This window comes from Macrotis lagotis, chromosome 5, assembly GCF_037893015.1.
Source record: "Macrotis lagotis isolate mMagLag1 chromosome 5, bilby.v1.9.chrom.fasta, whole genome shotgun sequence".
Lineage (NCBI taxonomy): Eukaryota > Metazoa > Chordata > Mammalia > Peramelemorphia > Peramelidae > Macrotis > Macrotis lagotis.
In genome coordinates this window covers 230,223,345-230,238,862 of record NC_133662.1, presented here as the reverse complement: position 1 = coordinate 230,238,862, position 15,518 = coordinate 230,223,345, and the positions used below count along the sequence as shown (strand labels likewise).

At 44.8% G+C, this 15,518-nt stretch overlaps 1 protein-coding gene across 4 annotated transcripts in view; it reads left to right on the top strand.

Annotated features, from left to right (window-relative positions):
• Nucleotides 1-1,918: 1,918 nt before the first annotated feature.
• The window catches only part of RORC (RAR related orphan receptor C), a 35,188-nt gene continuing 21,588 nt past the window's right edge, over nucleotides 1,919-15,518 (top strand). The window contains exons 1-2 of one of the 4 annotated variants that reach the window (XM_074188862.1): nucleotides 1,919-2,068; nucleotides 5,888-5,917. In XM_074188862.1, coding sequence (XP_074044963.1) covers nucleotides 2,029-2,068; nucleotides 5,888-5,917 — 70 coding nt within the window. In that variant the 5' untranslated portion in view covers nucleotides 1,919-2,028. Of the gene's footprint in view, nucleotides 2,069-5,887; nucleotides 5,918-7,449; nucleotides 8,540-15,518 lie in introns of those variants that run through there. The other 3 variants (XM_074188859.1, XM_074188860.1, XM_074188861.1) reach the window with 3 other exon arrangements.

Sequence of the window (15,518 nt, the reverse complement as noted above, 5' to 3'; positions counted from 1 at the left end):
GCTCTATCCATTATAGCAAACTGGTTCCAACAACAAAAGCAGATCAGCAGCTCAACCCCACTTTATAATCTTAGGGTGCTCAGAGGCCATGATCATACTGGCCTTGAGTCCAGGTCTTCTTGACTCCAATGAACTGTGCCACATTGTCTCTCAATCTCATTCTAGTCACAGTGTTCTTACAAATATCTTCATTCTCATCTCCTTTATTGGGGTTCATGTAGAAACAATACTCTTATATTTAAGATTCTATAGGCTATTGCAGAGATGGGCAAAATTATTATTATTTCATGATTCTCAGCTTTATGTTTCCATGAACTCTATGAACTTGTTACTTGTGGGACATTCCCTATCTCATCTCCTATCTGAGCACCGTCTGCCCCCCATGCTTAGAATGCTCTCCCATCCCCTACCACTCCATCTCCTGTCTGCCTCTTGATTTCCCCAACTTCATTCATGTCCCAATTCAAAGCCTACATTCTACCGAAGGCCCTTCCCAGGCTTTGGCGCATAGGTGGGATTTTCAGATGTGCCATATTCCCCTTCTAAGCTCTAAGAGGCTGAGGTCTATCAATGGCTCATCTAAACTTTGTACTTGTGGTTTGGTACCCACCATGGGCATTTCATGAACACTTGTTGAAATAAATTCAGAGAGTGAACCTGGGGCATTATGTAGACTGAATTTTTACTCACATTTTAAAGCAACTGAATTGAATCTTTAAAGACAGATGTAAAAAAGAGCACTAGATGTGAAATCAGGAGATGCCTGGGTTCAAATTCCCTCACTTCTACTTCCTGTGTTACCATGTGTTACCTGTGTTACCTAACTACTCTGAGCCTCAGAAGTGAATGCACCTACCAGGTGAAGGAAGGAGGAACAATGAACATAATATAAATATAAAGTAAACCTTAAAAGAATATTTTAAAAATCATAACTATACAGTAAAAGTACCCAGGACAAAATTGATTCTCTTCTATGTGACTCTCCCCTGGAAAGTTTGTCTTCGTAGCTAAACTTCACCTTTTCTCTTTAGTGCCAAGAAACAGAAATCTTGGCAGGGACATGGGAGCAGGTCTCCACAGAAGGAGACCTGGTGGCTAGAGAAAGAAAGGACAGCTGCTAGCTACTTCCTCCATGGAGGCCTCCACGTGGGGATGGGGGTGGGGGGGATTGGCATGAAGGGGGGTAGGAAGGAGAAGCCGGAGTCACGAGGCCCTAGCGTGGCCAGGTCTTCAGCTGCTGTTTACCAGCTGGGGAGGGAGGAGGGGTGCCCAGGAGCCCTACCCCCTCCAGGCTGGCTCCCTGCCAGTCCCAGCCTGTTGGGTAACATTGGGAGCCAGGCCCAGCTAATCAAACCCTGGGCCTGGGACAGGAGGCCACCAGGGCAGACATTTGTTCCTGTCTCTCAGGCCTGAGAGGGGTGGAGGGTAGGGGGCGGGGAACTGGGGAGGGAGGGTCTCTCCCAGTCCTAGGATCTGCTGTAGGGCCTCACTTCTTTCCTGCCCCACCTAACACCCCCAGTCCCATCCTGCCTCCAAACTACTAGTCTCAACTTTCTCCAGATCATTTGCAGAGCTCAGGACTACTTAGTTCTCTAGTGGTACGTACACCCTAGATCTCCTAGGCCTTCAAGGAGATCACATCTGTTCTGGGAGGGACAGAGGCAGTCTGAGGGGTATAAGACAGGATAGGGAGAGGGCTTGGAAGAACCAAGGGAGGTGGGCCTAGACCCTCTGTACCTCTGTACCCCCTTATCTTTTCCCATCCTCCATCATCTATCTCTTTCCTCATCTCCCCTTCTTTCCATTGCCCTTAGCTCTGATGTATATCTTCTCTGTCTTTCCATTTCCCCAGTTTCTTTCCTCCCCCCTTCCCCCTACTTGCCCGTTGTGCCAGGATGCTCTGCCAGCCACTCCTCTCCCCTGCCTACTGCCTAGCCAGGTGCTCCCTCCCTTCTTCCCTCCCTCTCTTTCTCCCCTGGGCCCTGATCCCCACCCGGGAACAAGGACTTCCAACAAGTGAGCTGCCCCATGGACAGGGCCCCACCGAGTCACCACAAAGCCACAAGGGGTAAGACAGGGAGGGTGGGAGAGATACAGGAGAGGAGAAGGGTAAGAGATAGATCAGGAAAAGAGAAGGAGTTGGAAAGAGAGGAGAAAAGGGAAAGGAGAGAGGCAAGGAACAGAGAGAAGCAATGAGGAGAAAAGAAGGAACAGGGCAAAGTAGGAGGAGAGAAGCAGAAGAAAAAATAGGAGGCAGGGAGAAATTAGAGAGACATAAAGGGAGAGACAAGAAAAGAGGTGATAAGGAGAAGAAAAGAGAAAAACAAGAGAAGAGACAGGAAATAGAGAGCTAGAAGAGGAAGAAATAGGAAAAGGGGGACAGAGAAAGAAAGAAAAGTAAAATGGAAATCACCAGAAGAAAGGGAAGAGAGGGAAGATTGGTAAAGCTAGGAGACGAAAGTAGGAGAATAGAAAAGAAGGAAGAGAAGAGAAAGTCACAGTGAGAAAAGAGAGAAACAGGTCAGGAGGTGGGAATCTTGGAGTTTGTGTTCTGCCAGTATGTTGTACGTGTCTCTACGCACCCATAACTATTAGGGTCCTCTCCTTGGCTTCATATCCCTGTGTCTTGGCATTTCCCTGTTCCCCTGGTATTTCTCACTTGCCAGTGGCCAAGCTGAGGAAGTTTAGTCCTGGTTGTATAGGATGGTGGGGAGTATTGGAAAAAGCATGCCCCACCCCCTGTCCCGGAGTAAGCTGACATTTTGATCTACCAATATACCAATCTACCAGTCTACCAATCAGGTAGATTTTTAATTGATGGGGTAGGGTATCATCTGGATCATGAGACAATTGGGAGGCATTTAAGAGAGGCTAGAAACACCAGCAAGTAAACACACAGGTCTAGCCCTGAGATTTTTTGCATTTTTTTTGTAGGATGGACATTTTTGGTAATCTAGTGAAGTCAGAGCACCCCTTCTCAAAACCAGGTTTTTAAATGCATAAAATAAACTAACTAACATTGCAAAGGAAACCAATTCTAAAATTAAATTCATGGATTCCCCAAATTAAAAACTCCTGGATTTAGTACTTCAGAAAGGGCAATGGTTTTGGAGTTATCAGATTATTATGGCTATCTATAGTCTAGCAGTTTGGCCTTGGCAGGGGTACAGTAGACAAGAGTGATGGGCACAGAGACAGGAAGAATTGGGTTTAAATCTCACTCTGACACTTATTGGCTATGTGACCCTGGGTAAATCATTTAACCTTTGTCTGCCTCAGTTTCCTCATTTGTCAAATTAGAAATAGTAAGAGGACCCACCTCCCAGGTTGTGAGGATAAAATGAGTTCCTATTTGGAAAGCACTCTGCAAACTTTAAAGCAATATAAAATTGCTGCTATTATTAGGATTATGAGACAAAAATGAGGGCATTGAACAACTCAACTCAGCAGGCATTACTTTTGAAGTGTCTGGCACTATGCTAGGGATTAGATGATCTGTAAAATCACTTCTAGCTTTAAATTTGTGTATCTATGACTTCTAGGCCCTGTAAACCTTCTGATTATCTAAGTGGTGCCTGCCACTCTCTATTTCCTCTCTGGTGAGCATTCCCAAATCAGACCCTCCAGGACTCTCAGTGGTCGTGTGTGTGTGTGTGTGTGTGTGTGTGTGTGTGTGTGTGTGTGTGTGTTTGTGTACATGCACTCTATGCTGGTGAAGATCAAAAGATTGGAAGGATGTCTTTTTCTAACACCAGACTCGTGGACATCAAGGATTCAGGAAAAAGGCTGAAGCCCAAGAATACTGAACACTAGGGTGCCATATCAGGGAAGAGGCAAGGAAATGTGAAAACTGAGGCTAAGGCAGATTAGGTCTAAGGAGGTAGGAAATACCCTCACACCCCCTCCTCCCTTCTCTCCTCCAGAGGATGTTTCTCCATCCTCGATATGGAGATTTACCAGGCTGGGGTACAGGGAAGAGAAGAGGGAGGGATACCCAACTTGGAGATGAGGAAGCCAGAAATCCAGGAGCTTATCATCTACCTAAGCAAGTGAAGTTTGAGGAAGTCTTATTCTCTGGAAAGAAGGTGAAATCTTGGGTAGGGTGTATACCATCAAGAAGAGAAGTTATTCATGATTAAAATGGAAATATGTTTAACATACTTATACATGTATAACCTATATTAGACTGCTCTCTATCAGGGGAAGGAGGAAAGAAGGATGGAAGGGAGAAAAATATGAATTTCAAACCTTTCCAAAAAATAATTATTCAAAATTCTCTTTGCCTATGGTTGGAAATTTAAAAAAAAATTTAAAAAAGAAGACCCCTTAGAGAGTTGGGGAGGGAAATGCTGACTGATTATCAGATTGGACTGGGTGAAAAAGTTGCCCAATGAGGGGCAGCTAGGTGGCGCAGTGGATAGAGCACCAACCCTGGAGGCAGGAGGACCTGAATTCAAATCCCACCTCAGACACTTGATAATTACCTAGTTGTGTGACCTTGGCAAGCCACTTAATGCCATTGACTTGCAAAAAAAAAGGAAAAAAAAAAAGAAAAAGTTGTTCTAATTTGAAGTTGGAAGATAAGCAAGCTAATAATTTCCTACATAAGAGTGCTTTGAGATTTAGAAACCACTTTTCATATATTTCCCTAGACACTGTGCAAAATGTTTTAGAAATATTAACTTGTCTGATCCTCACAACAACCCTGGGAGGTAGGTGCTATTATTATACCCATTTTACAGAAGGGGAAACTGAGGCAAAGTAACTTTCCCAGAGTCTGGTAAGTAAGGATCAGAGACAACATTGGAAGTTAGATGTTACTGACTCTAAGATATCAGTACTCCATGTGCTTCACCATCTAGCTGCCTATTCATTTTTTATTTTTATTTTATTTTTAATTTAATTTAATTTTTTTAGGTTTTTGCAAGGCAGTGGGGTTAAGTGGCTTGTCCAAGGCCACACAGCTAGGTAATTATCAAGTGTCTGAGGCCGGATTTGAACTCAAGTACTCCTGACTCCAAGGCCAGTTCTCTATCCACTGAGCCACCTAGCCACTCCTCTAGCTGCCTATTCAAAAAAGAGTATCTAGAGATCTTGATTCTCTGAGAAGAGGCTTCTTCGTGACTCACCTTGGGTAGCCTGGATAGCATGGGCCTGCTTCAGCTCCTGGAATACCCTTGATTTGGTTGCATTCAAGGTTTCATATTGTTAGCAGCTCCTCCAGTTTTGTTGCAGACCAGGATAGCTGTGCCAGTCTGTAGCCTCTCTCCCCTTGGAATGTCCTACTGACCAAGGAGGACACTGGCAATATCGAGGAATAGAAGGATTGTTTGCTACAGTTACTCCCCAGTTTCCTGATCAAGGGTTTGCTAAGAACCTTGTAGGCCACACACACACAAAAGCAAGGACCCTTTGACTTTGCTCCTCCCCAGACTTGGCTGGACCAGGTTAACCCTAGGATCATGGCATCTCCTCCAATTGGGTGGAACTAGAAGAACAGAGGGAATAAGATATGGGTGACTAAATCAAGGAGAAAGCCAAGAGTGGTTCCCCTAGTCTTGGCAGGCCTGGGAAGAGGGGCTAAGGTGAATTGCTCAGTAACTGTTACTTCTTAACTCATCTCCCAGATCCAGAGGGAACTAAGGGCCCTTGGCCTATTCCTCACTCCAGAAAGCACTCAAGAGAAGCCCAAACTAAAATTAGTCCAAACCGGTGTAATATTGTAGACTTACAAAAGCTAATGAGATTCAGCAACAAATTTGGTTGAAGGGAGGGGGAACCAAATTATTGGGGGATGAGGCATATAGGTGACCGATGAGGGGAAGGGGACTCTCATTTCTTGGACTTCAGTGGGCCTAGAATCCTCATAATTCTCTTTTTCTTATAGGGTCTGAAACTTCTAAGAAGACCCATACCTGTGAGTATGTGTATATAGACATATAGACATATATATATATGTATGTATGTATGTATGTATGTATGTATGTATTGGGGGTGGGGGCTGGGAGATGGGAATTGAGACGGGGGCTGGTGAGGGAGAGAGGTGTAACTGAACTTAGAATTTTAGAGAAATGTACAATTTTGAAAAATTTAAGTGGGGGAGGGCAAAGAAGATGGGAAAAGTGGAAATAAAATGAAGAGAAACATTCATTGATATTGGGAAGATGGGAAGATGGAGAAAGAAAAATGTGGGGAGAAAAAGAATGATGAGAGGAAAAAAGAGAAATTAGGTGATGAGGAATAGACTGAGAAAGGAAGAGATAAACAATGGCAGATAGAGAGAATATAGGAAATTGAGGGTAGACAGGGATGGAGACAAGAGCAGGGAGGAAGGCTCAGTGTGGAACCATGAAAGGGAGCATGGCAAGAGGACCTAGAAGGGCTCTGTGGCCAGCCTGGGGTTTGGTGTTCATCTCTGTGGTTAACACATCCTAAGGTGTGAATGGAGAGAGAGAACTGTGGCCGGGAGAGGGGGCCAGAGGGGAGGGGAGGAGGAAGAGGCAGGAGCCCAACTCCCCACTGCCACGGGATACAAAGTCTTTCAATGACCAAAGTTGCCAGGACACGGGCATCAGTAATAAGAAATGAGGTTAGACCTCAGGAAGGACTTTCGAATAGCTACTGACGGGACACACTAAAAAGAAGCCCACAAGGAAGGGCTTTAATCTTCCTTGAAAATGTCTCTGCTGAGAGCAAGATATACAACCCTCTCTATTTTCTCACCACTACCACCACCACCATCACCACCACCACCACCATCACGCCCCCCCAACACACACACACACACACACACACACACACACACACCCCTTTTGCGGCTCTGGGGACATATGGAGGAAAGAGCAATTCCTCCTTCCTTTTTAGATAGTTGCTGAATTTCCTCTTAGTCAAAGCCCTGCCTCTATGGTAACCCCAAGAGACAGGAACAGAGGATCAGAACCAGGATTCCTAGTTCCCATTATAAATCACCCAGTTCCACCTCCACCTCTAGATATCTTTCCCTAAAAGCTCCAAGGAGTTCCTAAGGTCATAGCTGGCTAAAAGTCAAATCATATTAGGCTAGGTAGACTTCCCTTGATGTTCTGTCCCTGTGTTCTCCTGTCCTTCTGATGTTTCATTTCCATCTCACCTGTTACAAGAACTACTGAGAAGCTTCCCCTTAGGACCAGAAGGGCCCTAGAGGACACCCAAGAGATGAGGAGATAGATGTGTAGCAGAAAAACTGGGGGCTAGGGATGTTGCATCCTCTGGGGTGGGGGGTTTGCTCTGCTCAGCAGAATTCTTAAGGCCTCATCCTCCCCTAGCCACAAGGCCTCACGGAAATGCTGAGCACGACCCACCCGCCCAGGAGGAAAACGGGTCAGGGAGTGACGTGAGTGAGGTGTGTTGAGGGGAGGAGGGGGCAAGGCAAGGGCCGGCAGCATGTGGGTGGGGGGAAGTAGGGGATTTTTGGAAGACCTGGAATGGAGAGAGCTCAAAGTCCTAGTCTTCCTTCCCCTCCCCTACCACTCACCACAATCCTGGCCAAGACCTCCTTAAGCATACACCCTAATCTTCTCCAGTCCTGGCCCCTAGGCCATCCACTGGACAAAGGCATGGTCCAAGCAGACCTCTCTACCAAATCTTCTCTTAAGATCTTTCTAGTCCCAGAGAATCTAGGCCTAAGGATGGAAAGTCATTAAGTCCTTCCGGCAGGACCAGATTTGGGATGGAAAAGGATAGTTGAGGGGCAGATCCTCCAGGCTGTGACAGTCCCCAAAGAATGTACAACCCTTGCTTCTCCCTTTTCCTAGACTCAAACACAAGAAATGAAAGGTAAGAGAGGAAGTACTGGCCATTCAAGGTGATAGACTATGCTAGGCAAGTTCCAAGGATGGGATTTGGACCACTATTCAGGGTCCAAGGGTCTAAGTTGTTTCCTCAACTCAGGGACCCCTAGGGAGATTTACTCCTGGAAGAGTCATACTCGGGTTGCCTGGGAGACTGAGGTGATGCTAACCCAGCCCCTGGGTACTCATTCCTAGGATGGTATCTGACAATGAAGGGCATTGTAGGCATTTTGAAGACAAGAAGCTATGGTTTAGGGGTAAGGCAAGGAGGGACCAACCCCAGCTGTATGGGAGACTGTCTCCTGCTCCCCCAGGCCCCTGAACCAAAAAGCAGATGGAAACAGCTTTTGCTGCCTGTGGCTGCTCACATGTGGTTTTGGAATTTTCCAATGCCTGCTGTAATTGGCTGTTTTACCCAACACCCTCCCACACACACACACACCCCTTTCATTGCCCAGGCCTAGATTGGTCACAAGCAGCGCCCATCAACCCTTCCCCACCCCCTAAGGGGGGGGTTGTCCAAAAGCCACCTGTGCACTGTTTAGTTTAAACCCCCCCTCCCAATTGCTGCTTGGGCAAAGTGAGGCAAAGAGAGGTGTGGATTCAGTGGGCTGCTAGTGCTGCTGAAATACTACCAGTGCCAAGGTGCCCTTCAGTCTCCCCCAGGACCCACAGGTGACCTGCCAACCAGGGTGGCGAAGCCATGAGAAGTAAGTGAACTGGGGCAAGGGGAGAGATATCTGCCCAGCCCAGCCCCTAGAGAAGAATGGGAAGCTGTCCTGGGAAAGTCTGTGAGAAATTCTGCTATTTAGGTAGAGATCATGAAGCAACTTATATGTATATTACTAGGGAGGTCTCTTCTGGCAAAGTTATTAGCACAGCTCATTGATGAATATGTCTGAGTTTCAGAGCAATGGAAAAGGGCTGAGGATGACTCCAGGTGTGAAGGAAAGAAGGCTAAGGAGAAAAGTAGGTACAGGATCACAGTATCCAGGTCTTGGAAGGAAAAAGAAATGTTCATTTTACAATGAAGTAAGCTAAGACCAAGTCAAGTGAGGGGAAAACCGGGGACCGAAGACCAACAGGTTGTCCTCTATGTCACAGAGATGGGAGAACTGACCATAAATAAGCTGGAGCAGCATGTGTTTAGCTGTATCTATGTTTCTATGAGTGTGCGTTTATGGACGTGTCCAAGATGAAGTATGGTACTAAAGAGCAACCAAATCATCTTTACCATCTTCTCATAGTAGGGTCCATGTCCCTGATGATCACCTGAGTGAAAGGACCAACAGATAAAGCACATATTAGAGAAGGGACTGAGCAGGAATGGAGCAGAAGAAAATATTCCTTTAGGTTCTAGGTAAATGGAAGCTAGAAAATATCTCCTCAGAATCAAAGTTTGGAGGAACAAGTGTATGGGAAAAGGGAAACCTCATGCCACACATTCTTCGATCCCCAGTGGGCTGGAGCCACTCAAGTGCCTAACTGTCCTTATTCTCTATTGATAAATCCTGGGTCCAATCTGAATTAAATTGAGACTCTTGGTGCATATGATGAAAATGGAAAAATCACAGGGCTCGCTCAGTGAAAATGTGAAAAGGAGCAGGGAAACAACCTGGGAGGTGTCTTGGTCCAAGGGGTTTCCTAAAAGTCACAGAAGAGCAGAGAGTCAGGACCCTTAACTTATCTGACTGACTCTTGAATTCACTAGTTATCCCAAACTATGAGAGATCAGACCCCAACTTCCTTCTCTATGAAATCAGACAGTTGACAAAGATCTCTAAGATTCCAGCAAATGAACCTTTTGTGAGACTGTATAACTATGGGATATCCTGGGTGGAACGAAATGATTTTTTTTTTTTATGTAGGAAGGTTGGAATTGAATGTCTCAGTGAGCTAGATATCCCAAGGGAGTAAAGGGATATAAAGATCATGGATAGTCAACTACAATCAAATCACAGCTCCCTCACCATGATTGGAAAGGGCGTAAGAGCCAATAGATGGTGTATATACAGTTTTCCCTAATAGCAAAGACTTAAGGGTTTCAACTTCTCAAAGATAGGGAATAGAACAGTGAATCTAATATTTGGAAGGAGCATGAAGTGAATTCTAATTTCAATGTGCACCACTACCCTACTCTCCAGCTTTTCTATAGTTGGGTAAAGGAATGCCCAGCAATCTGGAGCTAGGCACCACTGATGTCTCTCAAGTGTTCTCATGGTTCTAAGAACCCCAGGTGGAATTAGTCAACAGTGTTGGTTGTTTCCAACTGTTGTGACCAAAGACCTCAAAATAAAGGGTAGGTAGTCTTGATATTTAATAGATGTTTATTGTTTGATTGATCGAGGCAGGCAATGCAGTCCTGGAACAATGTGTGTGTGTGTGTGTGTGTGTGTGTGTGTGTGTGTGTGTGTGTGTGTGTGTGTGAGAGAGAGAGAGAGAGAGAGAGAGAGAGAGAGAGAGAGAGAGCAAACATGATTTATTTATTAGAGGGAAGAAATTCCTTCTACCAATAATAGTACCTCCTCAATAGCTTATCTATCTATCAATCATTAATCATTTATTAAGCACTATTGTATGATCAGTATTGTGCTAAATGCTTGGGATTTAAAAAAGAGGCAAAAGATAGTTCCTGTCCTCAAGTTGCTTATGATCTATAATATGAACAGCATGTAAAAAATATAACAAAGCAAGATATATCCAGGTTAAATAAGAGACAATTAAAACAGGGGAAATTTCTCTTAACTAGGGAAAGCCTTCCTGTAGAATATTAGTTGGGACTTCAAGGAAGCCAGGAAGGTCAATGCCCAGTCGAAGAGGGAAGGCATTCTAGGCTTAGAGAGAGAAACACTTGTCCAAGATCACATAGCCAATAGATATCAGAGAAGGACTTGACCCCAAGCTGGCTTTATGGCTTTGTATAGAGAGATAGAAACAAAAACCAAAAAACATGAACAAAGGAAATACATCGAGTATTAAACAAACTAAGAAAGCTACTCCAAGGGACGGAGCTGAATTAAAACAGAGGGATGAAGAGAGAATCAAAGAACAAGATGATATGGTGATGATATTACTTTAGTTGCATAGAATTCATTGTCTCTCCCTTAAATTTATCCTTCCTCCAAACTTTCCATTGACTTCCAAGGGCATTGCCAATCTCCTAAGCATTCACCCAGTTTTCCAACTTTGAAGTTATCTCTGACATTTCTGTTGCCCTAACCCCTCCAGAGTCAATCAGTTGCCAAGTCTTACTGCTTCAACTAACATAATATCTGTCCTCCATTCCTTTCTCTCTATAAAAAAGTAATTACCCAGATTCAGGCCCTCATTGCCACTTGCCAGAATTATTGTATAAGCCTAACCATTCACCCGAACTCCAGTCTCTTCCCTTTTCCCAATCTATCCTCCCCATAACTACCAAACAATCTTCCAAAGGTATAGGTCTAACCCTTTTACTCCTCAATTTGCCAATCATCATTGGTCCCCAAATGTCCCCTGAATTTTTTACAAAGGCCCCTCAAACAGATCTTGAAGATATTCCATGGTCTGATTCTACCTTCCAAATCAATTCACATTACTTCTCTGAATATACCCTATGTCCCAAGCAAGCTAGACAATTCACAGTTCCTGAACCTGGCCTAAACATCTCCCATGTCTATGTATTTACCTAGAGCATCCCCCGTGCTGAAATCACTTACTTTTCATCCCTGCTTCTAAGAATCTTCATCTTCCTTCAAGGTTACTCTTAAGAGCGACTTCCTCTGCTCCGGTTGGTAATTAACGCCTTCTCTCTTTTACTTATTTGTGGAGATAGATCCAGATCTGAAAGTGAGCTGAGGACATCTAGGTCAATTCTCTCATATTTTAGATAACAATAATAATAACTAGTATTTATATAGTATTTTTAAATCTGCTATGTTCTTACAATAGCCCTAGAAGTAGGTGCTAATTTTCAAATGAGGAAATTGAGGCCTAGTAAGGTCACTTGGCTAGCATCAGAGCTATAAGGAAGACTGGAATGGTTTTAGAATTTCTTCCTGAAGGGATCCTGGGTCTTTGAGGTACTACTAGCTTGCTATCCAAGGTGGTCAATTGTGGATACGCTTTCCATATCCAAATGTATATCTAATATCTAATCTTGACTTATGTATTTGGCAATTTGAGATTTACAAACCACTTTCCTCATAGATACCCTTTGAAGGAGGTAGTTCAAGTATCATCATCCCAGGCTCCATTTTAGAAATGAAAAGAGCTAAGAGGTTAAATTATTTGCTCAAAAGTGGCTGAGACTGCATTTGAACCCAGGTCTCTAGACTCCCAAATGTAGTTTTCTGCCATGATGCCCCCCACCTATTTGGTGGATGAATATCCTATAGGAATGGGGATGTGTTATATAGGTACTGACTCCAGGGAGCTGTGAGTCAGAAGCATAGCTCAAACTTTTGTCAATATAGGAGACCACACCCCAGGCAAGGACCCAACATCATAAACTGGTTCGTAACTGTAATCTTTCATCCTTTCTAAGCTAAAGGGAGCTTAGAGCCAAAGAAGGACACACCCTGAAAGAGTATGGGAGTGTCTCTGTCCAAGGAGCCCCCCAAACTCCTTCAGCTTGGCCAACTTGGAACTATGGCCATCTATATGTTATTGTGTCCCTTTGTCTACTTTGGTTATGGCTAATACAGTGAAAGACTCTTTTTCCCTACAGGGACAGCAAGGGGGGGAGTCTGATCCCCTAGAAGCTCCCCCGAGTGCTGTAGGCTTTGCAAGGTCCTGCCTCTACCTTTGTACCTGCCCCCCTTTCCTTTTTGCATTCAATTCCTCAAACACTAACAACTCAAAGCTTTACTAGCTGAAAGGTTCCATCATAATGAAAGGAATAATTTTGCTACCCAATTCTATAATTGTTTATTAAGTATCTAGTGACTGGGCTTTGGGGGAGATACAAAGCCTAAGGTCCCTGACAACATGGAGCTAATTATTTGGCCCAGAGATGAGGCACAAACATATATTGCTCCAATTCACTATATTACATAACTAAGACCCATGTGAGGTCTGAGGGGGAAAGGTCAATCCATGTGTCAGAGAGTTGACTTTAAAAGATAATATGAAGGAATCCAACAAATGAAGGGGAGGTAGGAACTTAAAAGCATAAGACACATCACAGTGGAGAGAGTCTTAGTGGGATCCCCTACCTTAAGAATTTCCAAAGCTCATATCAACAATCTGCCAAAAATAAGAAAGCTCCAAATGTGAGAGAGCTCCAAGAAAGGGGGATGTGTCAATCCTCACTATACTCCTGGATGATTGGGTGATATTTCTTGTGATCTAGCCTCCATTCCTTATGTTGCTGCAGGCTATCTTTTGTTATCTTTATAAAAGATGGAAAACTGATTTGACAGGACCTAAGATGACAGGCTCTGGGCCTGTAGGATGGAGAGGGGAAATGAGACCTATTATGTTTCTAGAAAACCGAGAAGGTAGAGACAGAGACACATACATACAGAGAAACTCAGAGAGAGACACACAAACAGAAAGTCAGACACAAAGAGAGACAGAAACAGAGAGAGAGAGAGAGAGAGAAAGACACACACGGAGACAGACACATAAAGAGGGATTCACACAGAGGGAGAAGGGGGGAGGAGAGGTACACAGAGGAACACTCAGAGGAGAGAGGCACATACAGAGAAAAACAGATAGACAGACACAGAGGGAGAGAGATAGAGACAGACTCAGGGACACAGAGAAAGAGCTGAGGTAGGAGTCTAGGGGATGAGGTATAGGGTCTCAATCAACTGTCTTCTGTTGGTGGTCCCAGAGGGGGCTTCTGGCATACTTCCAAAAGGGCTGAGAGTTTGGCCCACTCCATTGGACCCATAATTTGGTCTACTGGGCATGAAGCCATCCCCAAGCCCTGAGTTCCCAGACTTCACGTTCCTATGATTCACCTCCCCCCCCCAAACTATAGGGTGGTTGTTTTCAGCTTGGCTTTCTTGTTTCCCCTCCTTTCTCCTGTCTCAGACTGTGGGGGTGGCGGGGGCTCTGAGAGGGGGTTTCAGGTGGCTGCCTTTCTTTGTGGCTTTCTGGAGCCCAGACATTCTCGCCCACCTGACTTTGGTCTCCTGATACTTTCTCAGCTCTAGACCTCCAGGTGTGTCAGCAGAAAACTCCTTTGCCTTGGGTCTGAGAGAGCTAGGAATGAGTTGTGCTGGAGTGGCTGGGTGGGCCCAACCAAGCCCCAACCACAATAAAGCGGTTCTCCCCAGCCTTTGGGCCTCCCCTCTTCCCCTCCTCTGCGGTGGACCCTAGCCACCTTGGTTTCTAGCATCACAGAGGCTTGGGTCTCTGGTCAGAAGGAAGTGAGAATTAATGTGGGGAGAGAAGGGGCCACTCTCACCAGAAGAAGGTGAGGGAGCTTAGGGTTCCCTGCTCCTCAGAGCATCCCATGGTAGGAGGAGGACCCCCCCCCCCGTTTCAGGGCCAAAGCCTGGTCCAGGTAGTGATGAAAAGTGGCTAGAGCTGTGACCCCCAGGGAGAGAAGAAAAAGCAGAAAGTAGAGAAAAGGATTCGGGGGGGGGGGACAAGGTAGGGGATTGGAGAAGCTAGAAAATTAGACTTGTGTCCTTTTCAAGAGGAGGGATTTTTCTATAGAGGGAAGAGGAGACTCTCTTTGGACCCAGATAATTGGGAAGAAGGTAATATAACAGGGTTGGACAGAAGAGATGGAAGCATGAAGGGGTTAGAAGGAAGGAGGCAAAGAGCTAGTCAGAATTTGGCGGAGGGCATGGAAAGAGAACGTCCTAATCTTAAATGGTATAGAATCATAAATCCGTAGAGCTGCTAGAAAGAGCCTTAAAAGCCTAGTCACACTCCTTTGTTTCCAAGGCCCGGAGGGTGGAGCAGTTTTTCCATGATCATACAGCTTGTTAAGTGGTGAAGTCAAAATTTTAACCTGGGTCTTCTGGCCCCAAGTCCAATGCTCCTCCTCAACCCTCCCTGGATTCTGTCCTTCACTGAGAATCTCCCTGGTCTGCCTTCCCCCTAACTTCTCAACCCTCCCCACATAGTCTAACAACATATACTCCCTGGCCAAATTCTTAATCCCATCTAGCCTACTTCTCTGATATTTTAATATTAGCCTTTGGGGAGAAAAGAAGGAGATCAATTATGAACCAGGAGGGATCCTCATTATGAATCCTTTCCTCATTTTTCATCCAAATGAAACCAAGAAGATCCTATCACTTCCAGAATTATAGATATCACTTTAAAAAAATCAACCTATTTAATGTTCAACTGCATTAAATTGACAAGGATATCATTGTTAGTTCTGTGTTCCAAAATTTTTCTTCCCTATTCCTTCCCACCTCTCCCCAAGGCAGCAAATCTAATATAGGTGATGATGATGATGATGATGATGATGATGATGATGATGATGATGATGATGATGATGATGTTTGTCCTTTGTTCTCAAAAAAGACCATAACATCAGGGAGGTGATGATATGACATGCACATAAACTAAATTTGAATGATTGGGGGATGTGCTAAGTCACCATTCTCACTTTTTCCTCTGGAGTCATCTGGGTCCAGTAGCCAGATAAGACTCAGGATTGGGTGCCAGGCAATCAGGGTTAAATGATTTGCCCAAGGTCACACAGCTAGTAAGTGTCTGGGATCACATTTGAACTCC